At 37.3% G+C, this 12,517-nt stretch overlaps 2 protein-coding genes across 2 annotated transcripts; one reads left to right on the top strand and one right to left on the bottom strand.

The window, feature by feature from the left end:
• Positions 1-691: 691 nt before the first annotated feature.
• Positions 692-4,286, top strand: LOC144657149 (uncharacterized). Its single transcript, XM_078517457.1, has 2 exons — positions 692-803; positions 2,792-4,286. The coding sequence occupies exons 1-2, from the start codon at positions 722-724 to the stop codon at positions 3,799-3,801; spliced, it is 1,092 nt and encodes a 363-aa protein (XP_078373583.1). The 5' UTR covers positions 692-721; the 3' UTR covers positions 3,802-4,286.
• Positions 4,287-6,255: 1,969 nt separating this feature from the next.
• Positions 6,256-11,310, bottom strand: LOC144657202 (uncharacterized). The gene is made up of 4 exons (XM_078517517.1): positions 11,104-11,310; positions 9,125-9,256; positions 7,901-8,029; positions 6,256-6,444 (listed from the first exon to the last, which is right to left on the bottom strand). Exons 1-3 carry the CDS (start codon positions 11,183-11,185, stop codon positions 7,923-7,925), a joined length of 321 nt encoding a protein of 106 aa, XP_078373643.1. The 5' UTR covers positions 11,186-11,310; the 3' UTR covers positions 6,256-6,444; positions 7,901-7,922.
• Between the last annotated feature and the right edge of the window lie 1,207 nt (positions 11,311-12,517).

The following is a 12,517-nucleotide window of genomic DNA, read 5'->3' as shown; positions in this document are numbered from 1 at the left end:
AAAGCCAACGTTTGGTAGTTGGCGAGGGTCGTCGGATATAGATACATATTGCACCTAAAGAAAAAAATGTTATTTTATGAGCTAAGCGGTACTTCTCTCTTCATAACGTTTGAAATTACGTAGAAAAAGATCGTATTGAGAGGAATTTGTGTCATTCAATTTAGAAAGTTTCTTCTTAATAAATATACGGGCGCTTTTTACCTAAAAATATTTGGCTTTTGTTGGCATTCAATTAAATTTTTGAGATAATTGACGTTACATTTCATTTTACAATTGGCCACCCCTCCTCTAAAATAGAAAAAGTAAACTTCTTTACTCTACGAATCAATCGGCTGATTACTGTATTCAAATAGTTCACCTAAGCCAGCAACACCATTTAATCAAAGATTAGTTTGTCAGATCACTGTCACAAAGACATTTCTGACGGGCTGAATATCATTCATGGAAACCAAAATTACTGAAAAATTACGTAGTTACTCCGTCATATAACTATAACTAGCAATGACTCGCGCTGTCAAAATCTCTCACGTGCTTTGATGAGGTCTTGATTAGTTCTAAAATTAAAGTGCTTAATAACGGTAATATAGCGTTGGATTTCATTCCTTCATCAACCAATAGTAGAAGCTACAAGCATGATTCATTTTTCCTATAAATTGCTCAATACAATTTCAAGACATCATTGTGAAAAGTATTATTAAGAAGAGCGATTGAACTCCAGAAGATGCTTACGAAAACGTTCATCCTTCTTTGCCTTGCTACACTTGTTGGACAGCTTTCGGGTGTTCCTTTACCTCAACAGGCAGGTAAGCAGTAAAATAATATAATTATTTAACAAAGCTTCATTATTTCTTCTCCTTTTCTAAGAGAGCATAGTCAATGAGTTTGCAGCTTGAAACAAGAATCGCGTCATAAAAAACGAGAACAATCAATCTAGTTGTTTTAATATAATAGTGATCAAGGGTTCACATTAACATCGATGGGTATTTTTATTTTCTGATTGCAAGACATTCTAAAGTCATTAAACTATTTCACTGTTCAGTCAAAATCTGGAAAATAGCGGCCAGGTTTAATTGTCAATTAAGGGATTCTTTTCCATTTACAGGGTGTAATTCTCTTTATTCAAAAACTTTTTAAAGTTTCTACCTCGTTTAACCGTCCAGCCGTCAATCATTTGATAAAGACAGATTCGCCTCAAGGAGAACACAATAAGTTACTTTACCGATGGAGAGTAAACCCAGTATTTCGCTTCACTTAAGGCTAGCATTTGTACAATATAAATTGTTGAAAAGATTGCTTAGCTGTTACTTAGTTGACCATAAGTTTGCAATCGAACTTTTTCGGCGATATTCCTCTTTTTTACAAAATGATGGAAAAACACAGTTTTCGTTTGTAGACAAATAAGCTATGCTCTGTTTGGAGAGCGCAAAATACTTACATAAGTTGGCATAAGCTCTCGCTTCGTGAAAAAAATTATTTACGCAAGTAACCAATTATATTCGCCAAAATGGAAGTAAAGGACTTGACCAAATGCACAATATATTTTTTAACATGTAAAAATTCCTCTGACTGAAGAATTGCACTCGGCCTACGGCCTAAGTGTAGCTTGACAGCTCTTTGAATTTCTACAATCTTGGTATTTCGCAAACTGTAACATACACAAAGTTATTTAAACTAGAATCATTACATAATTGGATGATAATAGCCTTCCAAGGTACAATTCGTGTTGTGTTCAAGCGAACGGTATCCGTAGTTCGTTTGTGCGTTCCTTGAAAGGTCCAGCAAAAGCTAAAAATGATGACAATGGCAATTATAGTTTAATTGCTTCTAATGTCGTCAAATCTTCACAGCAGGCCATGCACAATTAAGAATGTCATGGAAAGCCATCAATCGCGCAACGTCATTTTAGCTTGGCGAAGAAACATCCTACTTTAATCATGCATCGTCGTTCAAATACATTTCCATACAGCCGTCACAGCTTCTCACGGCTTGTTTGCTTTTTCATACTACGGAAATTTCGTTAGATACACTGAAATATGATTAATTATCGTAGCAAAGCTCTTTCAATACAGAAAATTACAGAAGTTAAACACGTAACTTACGTGATCAAGTAATTAGCTACAACACTTAAAGAACCGCAAGTTACTGCAAGTCACCGCAAGTTTAATATATCAACCAAGTCAGTTCATTCCTACTGAAAAACCCCCTGCTGCTCTGTTTATTTAAAACTTTTTCATAGATTTATATGATACTTGGGGTATTTTCTCTTAAGTTCCTGACGCACCGATGACGTCAATGGGTGACATCACTCAGCGTCTGCGTGATTTTGGTCCAAGTCCAAGACTTCAGTGGCAAATTGCACCCACCCAAACCGGTTAGAAAGGTTGATAATAACAAAAGGGACAAAATTATCTCTTAGGGCGGAACACTTGCAAACCTTTAAAAGTAAATTAACAGAGACTATCAACTATAAGATATGAAAAAGACAAATATAAAGTTTTCCATAACGAAGAATTCCACAAAATAATTAAATTATGAATCTTCTTGGAAAATTTGTTGGTACAAAAAAAAAGGAAAGGAGAAAGCATCTTATCCCTGATTAGGGCTCAGCAAAATTTGACTTTCTTCAACTCGGATAAATCACTCATTTCTTCCCTCTTTCATTAAATAAAATAAATTAAGCATTTTTGTGAGTCTTTTAAATGATTTAAATTTTATTGCTATTTAGTTTCACACGACACAGAGGTAATAAAGTGTTTCTCATCTCTTCCATTCCATTGTTATTTCCAAATAGCTACCCCAGATCCAACTGAAGAGCCAGAGGTAACTGGAGGGCCGGGAGCAACCGAAGCTCCAGAAGAAACAGAAGCACCAGGGGCAACAGAAGCCCCTGAGGAAACGGAAGCACCTGGAGCAACAGAAGGACCCGAGGAAACGGAGGCCCCTGGTGCAACAGAAGGACCCGAGGAAACTGAAGCCCCGGGGGCAACAGAGGGACCTGAGGAAACGGAAGCCCCGGGTGCAACAGAGGGTCCTGAGGAAACGGAAGCCCCGGGTGCAACGGAAGGACCTGAGGAAACGGAAGCCCCGGGTGCAACAGAAGGACCTGAGGAAACGGAAGCCCCGGAAGCAACAGAAGGCCCTGAGGAAACGGAAGCCCCGGAAGCAACAGAAGGACCTGAGGAAACGGAAGCACCAGAAGCAACAGAAGGACCTGAGGAAACGGAAGCCCCGGAAGCAACAGAGGGTCCTGAGGAAACGGAAGCACCGGGTGCAACAGAAGGACCTGAGGAAACGGAAGCACCGGGTGCAACAGAAGGACCTGAGGAAACGGAAGCCCCGGAAGCAACAGAAGGACCTGAGGAAACGGAAGCCCCGGAAGCAACAGAAGGACCTGAGGAAACGGAAGCACCAGAAGCACCAGAAGGACCTGAGGAAACGGAAGCACCAGAAGCAACAGAAGGACCTGAGGAAACGGAAGCACCGGAAGCAACAGAAGGACCTGAGGAAACGGAAGCCCCGGAAGCAACAGAAGGACCTGAGGAAACGGAAGCACCGGAAGCAACAGAAGGACCTGAGGAAACTGAAGCACCGGGTGCAACGGAAGGACCTGAGGAAACTGAAGCACCGGGTGCAACGGAAGCCCCAGAAGAAACGGAAGCACCTGAGAAAACTGAAGCTCCCGAAGCGACAGAAGCTCCTGAAGAAACAGAGGAACCGGAGGGTGAAGAAGAAGGAGAAGAAGAGGAAGAAGAAGAGGAAGAAGAAGAGGAAGAAGAGGAAGAAGAGGAGGAGGATGACTGAACCGAAAATCGATGCTGCTTCATGGTGATAAATTAAGAAAGATGGTAATGATGCTGTTTCACTTGCTACAAATCAAGAAACTACTTTCTGCTGTGCTTGCTGTGCTGGACTCTTGTCCTTGAAGCACCGGAGGAATGAACTGTTTGAGTCAGACTGGTACGAGTTAAATCTTCTAAGCTCGCATGTCTCATATGAACAGTCATTATGCATCCATTACTCTGTACATGTATTTCATTGGCGGAAGCTCTAAATGGCAAAATTTTTTTACAGTTATTAAAATGGAAGTTACTTAGAGGAGGATCCATCAGTCACTATATTAAAATGTTAAATACAAATCCCCTTTATCATTGCCAGTCTCGTTCAGATCAGGCTGCGCTAGGGGTTGGAGGACAATCCGAAAGTAGTTTATAGTCCGCCTCAAATAAAGCTTTTAAAATTTTATTCGAATAATACAGGGTTCAATCCCCATGGTATAATCTGATCTTTTTTTTTTTTTTTTTTTTTTTTTTTTTTTTTTTTTTTATATAAATTTATATTTTTTTTTTTTTTTTTTTTGTGGGGGGTGATTATATAAAAAAAAAAAAAAAAATTTTTTTTTTTTTTTTTTTTTTTTTTATTAATGGAGGTTTTTTTTTTTTTTTTTTTTTTTTTTTTTTTTTTAAAAAAAAAAAAAAAAAAAAAAAAAAAAATAAAAAAAAATTAAAAGGAAAAAAAAAAAAAAAAAAAAAAAAAAAAAAAAAAAAAAAAAAAATATTTTTTGGGGGAAAAAAAAAAAATAATATTAAAAAAAAAAAAAAAAAAAAAAAAAACCCCTTTGAAAATTAGGGAAAAAAAAAACCCCCCAAAATAAGGTATATTTTATATTATATTTTTTTTGAGTTTTTTTTTTTTTTTTGCAGGGCTTTAAAATAAGGTATTATAAAGTTTCTAAAATATTAATGGCAGTAAAGGTTTTCGCACCCACGAGGACAAGCCGCAGGGACATGTAGCAGCCACAAAAAAAAGTGTTGTTCACATTGAAGGGGCATAAAGCGGGGGTGTATCGGGGACATGTAGCAGGGACAAAACCACAATAAGAGCATACGCAAAAAAAGTAGCGGGGACACGACTCAGGGACATGTCGCAGCGACACGTCCCCCACGTGTGTGCCGATAATTTTTTGGTTCATGCAACACGAATTCCTGCAACATTTTGTTCCTGCGACATGTTGCACGAAGTTCAACGAGTTGAAATCTGTGCAACATGTCGCAGGGACAAAACTGCAACATTCGTGTTGCTTGAGACAAAAACTATCAGTACACACGAGGGAACATGTCACTGCGCTTGCGACATGTCCCTGGGTCATGTCCCGCTACATTTTCTTGCGTGTGTTCATATTGTGTTTTTGTTGCTGCTGCATGTCCCCGCTGCACGTCCCTGTTACATGTCCCCTCAGTGTGTACGACACAATATTTTGTCGCTGCTACATGTCGCTGCGACATGTCCCCATGTGTGCCGAGACTTTAATACTGGTATAATCCCTCGTTCCTTCCGTTCTTTTATTGCAGGTATTGCCAAAAACCTAGTTATGCGGAAAATTGAGTAGGTACATGTAAACCTGCTATTACCATTTTTTTACATTTTTTTTTCATTGTTCAAAATTTAAATGATATACTGTCCATATGGAAAATATTCGTGCAAGCATAATTCAAAGAACCCAATCACTACACATTTTACTGACCATTAATAAACATGCGAGTCCATAAGGCTACACCCTATATTACTTATATTCACGTCCGATGTTGGCCAAGACCCATTTGACTGCCACTAACTAACCTTTAAGAAAATGAAAAGCGAAAGTCTTATGCAATAAATATTATCTAATTTTGTAGTGTAGTGCTGCTTGTTACGCTCTAATCCCCATTGTCGGGTCTTGTCATTTCTTTGCCGAAAAGACTATTTAACAAGGCGACGTCTTTTCAAATTTTTGTGCATGTTTGAAAACAGTTTGACTTCCATCTATCTTTTCTTCAAAATGTTATCATAAAATGGTCCAACAGGATGGCCCAATGGTTTAAAACTCTTCATGTGAGCCCGGTAACGGGAGGAATTTTGTCTTCTACTAACATAAGGAATTTCAGCCCGGTCACTGAGATGAAAAGTTGTGACTCCTGACTGATCTAGATCATTCAGAGATAGAATGTTTAGTCGCTCGTATTTTCCCGGGTATTTCAAAGGCAAAAACAGATGAAAGTTTTGCTCCAAGCATTGAAGTTTGCTATATGCATGTTTTTTTTATTATTTATAAAGTCTGGCCCTCAAACTATATCTGTGGGTATTTAGGTCACAAGGGACACTTGTTAAGCTTACTGAAATTAGACAACCAACCGCGCATCCATTGCTTCCTAGGACAAGACAAGACACACTCCCGGTATTCCTGAGCAAAGCAGAACACAAAGAATAATTAACCTCCTGTTTCGGTGATATTTTTATTTATTAGTTTACATAAAATTACAAGGGAGCAGACATGCACTAAAGTGGAAAAGAACACAAACAATATGAAGCAGTTGATTGATCACCAAAGATACATTATTAGATAATATTCCTTGCAAAAAATTATAGGTTCTTTCATTTGCTCCGTTGAATTAGTATCAAGACAGATATCTGAAAATAAAACAAACTCATTAGTTTTGCTATATTAATGCATCCACCTTTGGTGGGAAAAACATAAATCCATCCAGCCATAAAGGGAAATACGGCGATAGAGTGATTGCATATTATGCAAGACGTATACATAAAAACGATTACTTATTATTAAAATTATTTATAATTCTCTTGTAAACGGGAAATTTTCCACATTATTCGCTTTTCCCCTCATAATTTGTCAGTGAATTGTTGCCTTTTGTGCCGGCTACATTCGATTTCGTTTCAAAAAATGGTGTTGTTTAATTTGACGTTTCAACCTTTTCGCTACGTATGGCGTCTCTTTGCGCCATGTTGATGCATCGTCATGCATCACCATAAGCCATTGTTGTATTGGCTTTTGTAGATATGAAGAAAACTGCACATAAGTTTCAAATATGAAAATATAGTCCACTACATAACTAAAAGTAGTTGAACGGATCGCAGAAAGGTTTTGCATTTATTGTTTTGTTCGTTTTATGCAAGACATATATCGACGGGGTCTTTAATTTTTCAAAATAAAAAATCTAAACTGAAAAGACCAAATTTATTGACCTTACGGTGTAAATTAAAGCGGAAAAAAACTAAATAGCCCTTACTTATTTTTTGTTGGATTAACTTATATCGCCACAAGCCACAATTCCGAAGACTTGGCGCAATCATGTATTGTCTTGTCATGGACTAACGTTTAATGCAGCAAACTTACAAAACTTCCTCACAATCATGAAAGTAATATAAAGATACAAAAGTGTGAAAAGAATAGCGTGTAAACTGGACTTAGCTTGGGGTATATATTTTAAGCAAATGACGTAATATGAAAAATATCTAAACACTAGCTAGTGCGTAGCACAGTATCGTTTGTTTAAAAAGGCGTAGGTCACGCTTCGTTGAGTGATTCTCTTGGGTCTTAAAATTACGAGACTGAAAAGCTAATTTATATTATATAACAACATTTTATTTGGCGTATTATTCAAGGAAATCTTTCACATCTACTTGTAACTGCCACTGTGATAGCAAGTCAGTAAGAATTGCCATCATAAGTGAACTCGATCGTGACTCCTTCTCGGAGAGAATTTGGCGCCTAGTGTGCAGATACCAATACGCAAGACACTAATACGAGAGTATTATGTAGTAAACTACATGAAGGCACGCAAAGGTGATCAATCAGAATTATAAGAGCACGTCGAACACGTACCATAAAATACACACATTTGAACTTCGAAATATCAAGTTTGCGTTTTTGTGTAGTTTCAAATCCTTATTTTAAAAGTTAAAAAAAACGCTTAATAAAATTCTAAGACAACTGAATTTGTTCGCATGCCGATAATCACCTGACCTAGAGTGACCTATTTTTGTCCCTTTTATTATTGCGACTTGATATTATCGATGAATTTACGTACTTTAGTTTCCTTTGAACTTCAGCTAAGTTCAATAGTACCTTGTATCTAACGCTCTTTCCATTACTCTACGTATTCATCTTGATATAGTTCCTCTGGAAGGTCATCTTCTTCAGACATGTCCTCATATTCTTCTGGTACGTCTTCTGGAACGTCATCAGGATCGTACTCTGTTGAAAAACGTTAAAACGCGAGACACTTAAGATAAGAAAACTTTTGCTCTTCAGTTTTATGTCACTATCTTTAAAAAGTTGCGGGTACTATCAAGGCAATCGCTTTATTTTTTGCTAAAGAATATCATCACCAAGTACATTCCCAACAAAATTCGCCTAAAGACCAAGATCAGGGTTTTTTTGCTGAGGAGAGAGCAAGTAAAATGTAAATAACTTGAGTGATTTCCGAAGACACATAGACATTATTTTGAAAAGTCCACACGACTTTCTTAATGCGAGATCAAAACCTTGTGCCAGTGTAACTCATGATAACAACCCTTATTAACTTAGATATTAATTTGTAACAAAACTATGCCATTATTTTTAGCTTTTGACTTTTCGAAATCATGCTCATGATTGTGCCCTGTTAATGATCAGACTAACAGGATGCCTTATTTTGCAAAATATACCACACAGTAACAACCCTTTATATTTAACTGTAAATTAAATGATAAGAAGAGAATAATTGATGAAAACATGTAAGTAATTACAGTGGAGATGTACAGATAATTAAAAACTCCTTACCTTCACAAATTATTTGTCAAAATGTTATGTTTTTTAACCAACAGAGAAAAATTGAATGAGGCATGTGTTACGATTTTGAAATGACGATTATATTTTCTTTTGCTGTGAAAGTATTTTTTGCTGGAATTTTTTTTCCACAATACGTCGCTTGCCAGTTCCTCCCCCATAATTCGCCGCCAATACCGCATCATGCTAACCGATTATTTCTGGAAAAGTCCACTCTTAGAAGTAAAATACTTGATTCCGTTGTAAACGGCTCACAAGTAGAAGAACACTGGCAGTTGTCAAGAAGAAGTATGGAGCTTGCGTGAGCAATCCTCACTACAAAGCCAAAACATGGACAATACTCCACGTAAAGTTCAACTGAGCAAGCCAGGGACCAAATCACATTTTGCTAGGGGGCACTTTTTTATACGTTATAAGTTACGTGTGAGCTGCTAAAGCATGTAAAGTATTGGAAGGTGAGCAGTCTATGAAAGGGTCATGAAACCTTACAGTGCTGTCAGTAATTGTCACCAGATAATGTACCTTCGTAATCCTCGTCATCATATTGGTCGTTATAGTCACCGTCTTCGTCATCCATGCTCTGATCCATGTCGACTTCCTCATCCATCTCCGGATAATCTTCGGCAGCGTAGTCTTCTGCCTTATTTTCCTCTTCTAAGTGATACAATGTAAAACAGAGCTAATAACCCATCAACAAGGGAAACTTTTCTTCATCTTCGTCGGTTTGCTGTTTCTCTTACTATTATCCTTCAGTGTGGATTCAGTGTGGTTTCAGTTTTTCTACCTTAGCAAACTATCATATTAAGTTTTCGTCGATTTAAAGGTCATTTTGGGCATAGCATAAAGTGCATTGATATATAAAGGCATGACTCCTATTTTCTGGTACTCTCCAATTTGTACTGATCATGAGGATATTTGTAATAAGGAAGTTGGCATCACTGAAAAGAGCAGCACTCTCTTCTTAGAGAACTTCGAGAGCGCATTTTTCGTAGAGTCGAAATTTCTTAAGAATAAGAAAGACAAGAAAGAACCCTAGCTTGTCATTCCGCTCTCGCCATGCGCACAAAGAACACGAGCCCCAGGCGAGGTTTTCCGCGACCATTCGATCGAAGTCACCAAATGACGATGCCAAATATGATGCTAGTAACCTTTGCTACCAGTCACCAAATGATGCTAGTGAGAATACAGGCATAGAAATTGAGGTTTTGTTCCTTTTATAAAATTTGAATCGATCAAGAATGCAAGAGAGGTGATCGCACCAAAATTTGGTGCGTCCAGCTTACCGTCAAGTCATAACTGCATGTGCTTTTAATACTTTGATTAAAGAGTGTCATTTTCCTACTGATGTCCACTTCACAGTAAGAATACTAAGCGCGATTATCGTAGCTATCTCATAAAGTTCAATCCTATTCACATTTGGAATATAGCTCACATCTTGGATATTCACTAAAAAAGTCAAAGGAATCACTATCGGTGTACTAACAGTCTGGGTAGAACCGCTCGCACTTTTCAGGCTACAATACTAACAACTCCATAAAACGGGCAAATCTTCTATCTGCGTGCAATGCGCATAACTTATTCTACTATTTCTAAGGTGCTCTATCTAGCTGTATCGATTTCCTTCTATCCAAGTCGAACATCAAACTTTTAACGAAATTCGGGGTATCTTTAATAAAAGTGCGTGTTCTCATAAGTTGAGGAATACAGCTAATTTTTCAAGATATCACAACGTGTAATACAATTGTAGGTAAAGGACAAAATAACCAGTAAGTTACGCTTTCTCGAGGAGTACCGTAAATATGCTACTCGCGATTATATGGCTCGACTGTGCATTTAACAGCAAAACAAAAGTAAAATATTGACGACATACTACGCGAAAGTAAATGAAGTAGTTGCGCTAGTTTTCCTAATAAGGAGGGTTAAACGGGCAATGAATAAGCCTATTCTATTATGAAAAATGTATACATAAAAATGGCGTGAAAATTTCATGTACTACTTAGGTAAGGCCTTCTTACACGATTTTTTTTGTATACTTGAATTTTTATCTCAGCGAAGAAGAGTTTCCTTCCCGCTAGGATACGTGGCAGCGAATAATGATTACGTACTGAATATTGACCTGGAGGTACGAGTACATTTCGGGCGACAACATCTTGTTATCTGAACTTTGGCTTTAAACGCAAACCAAATGATAACGAAATTCTAAAAAGCTTAAAGAAAACAGAAGACCATTAAAGCTTTTAAAATTCGAACAAAGAAACCAAATCCAATGACATGCCGTCAAGAAAAGAAAGCGTAACAACTCCGTCGATGGACCTGCATGAATGATTCTCAGTTATCAATTAATTCTACAATACAGGTAGCTAAAGAAGAAGTTGTCGCTACAATCAGTTTGAAAAACACAGAACTTTCTAACAAGACAATTTTTATGTTCGTCTTTGACGCTTTTGTAAGCCATGCCATTATGAGTTGATTACCAATCAACAGAAGCGACGTCAACTTACCATTTGGCACTGGCACTGGAGCACCCCAGAGCGGTCTCAATAAAGCCACAAGGCAAATGAGAAGCAGAGTTTTTGACGCCATTTTCTTTGAGGCTAGTGATCTTCACCTTGCGAGGTTATTTCACCAAGTGATTTTATTATTTCCACTCCGTAATTTAACACAAAACACAGAACTGTTTACGAAAAGGAAAGTCTAGATATTGTATTTAGTGTGACAGGAAAAATCTCATCAAGCTTTTGAATGAATAAGCCAGCATTTTGAATACAATATAATCAACATAAATGTTAATTGGTGCAATACTTAAAAACTTGACGTATGAAAATGAACTAAAAATAACAACATATTACAGGAGTACGTTTTGTCGTCTAAACGCTCTAAGTAAAACAGTTCATTCTTTTTTTTATTACGCGACAATGTACACATCGTAACGCTGGTACGCTATAAAAGAGGGAACGTCAAGAAAAAAGTAAATGAAACCAAGAGCGGCGAAATGTTTTATTTAGAACATTGGTATTCAGAATTGATATTGCTATATCAGCTTTGTTCCAGCGACTATAAGTATTTCATCTTTTGTTACACCCAGAATTAATTACGACCAGTTGATGCCCTCATTTAGTTTTCAATGTAGGTTGATAATTACGATCCCGAGCCCAAGTTTTTTGAACCCTTATCTGTTTTTCATTCTCCTCTTTTTCTTTCTCAATAATTTTCCAATTATCTTCCGCTTTCTTCATAGCTCATCATTTACTAATAATACAGTACCTCACGCAAGACCTGTTTGACGTCCTGATATTGGATTATATTGTTGAAGTTGTCAATCAATTGGAATTAATAAGAGGGCGATATTGCGGCCAGCTGCCTAACTGCCTAAGCAATTAAAAAATTGTAGTAATTGTTGTCATTATGTCGATGGCTTTTAACCCCAACAAATGATTACACATTAATTAAAAGACCAAGAATACACCGCTGTTGTTTTACGTAACGTTTTCAGGCAGGAGCAGATGATCTAGATAGCTTCTATACTTAATACTTTAACAAATATAAAATCTCCCCTTGCTTAATTCTATTGTGTAAATAACTGTGCTTTGATAGACCTTGGCAGTCCGTAGCTATAGACGACCCCAGTGGTTTAATATTCGTCTAACGCGTCATATGAGCTAAATCCGTCAACCAACGATAAATGAAGCCACTTGCGAACAGAGGCTTGCGTCAAATGGATGGACGATGATGTCACTTAAAAAAGTGCCCTTGATTGGTCCATATGTCATAGTTGAATGACACGACAAAATGCATTTTTTAATAGAGGAGAGCGAATGCTACAAATCTATACATGTACATTTAGGAGGTTCTTTCCAAAGTTGTGTCGCATTTACTGCATGTGAAATTTCTTTCGACGACTTTTACTGAAATCCA

Source organism: Oculina patagonica, chromosome 6 (genome assembly GCF_052425735.1).
Source record: "Oculina patagonica isolate OP01 chromosome 6, crgOcupat, whole genome shotgun sequence".
In the NCBI taxonomy this organism is placed as follows: Eukaryota; Metazoa; Cnidaria; class Anthozoa; order Scleractinia; family Oculinidae; genus Oculina; species Oculina patagonica.
This window is presented reverse-complemented; position numbering and strand designations above follow the sequence as displayed.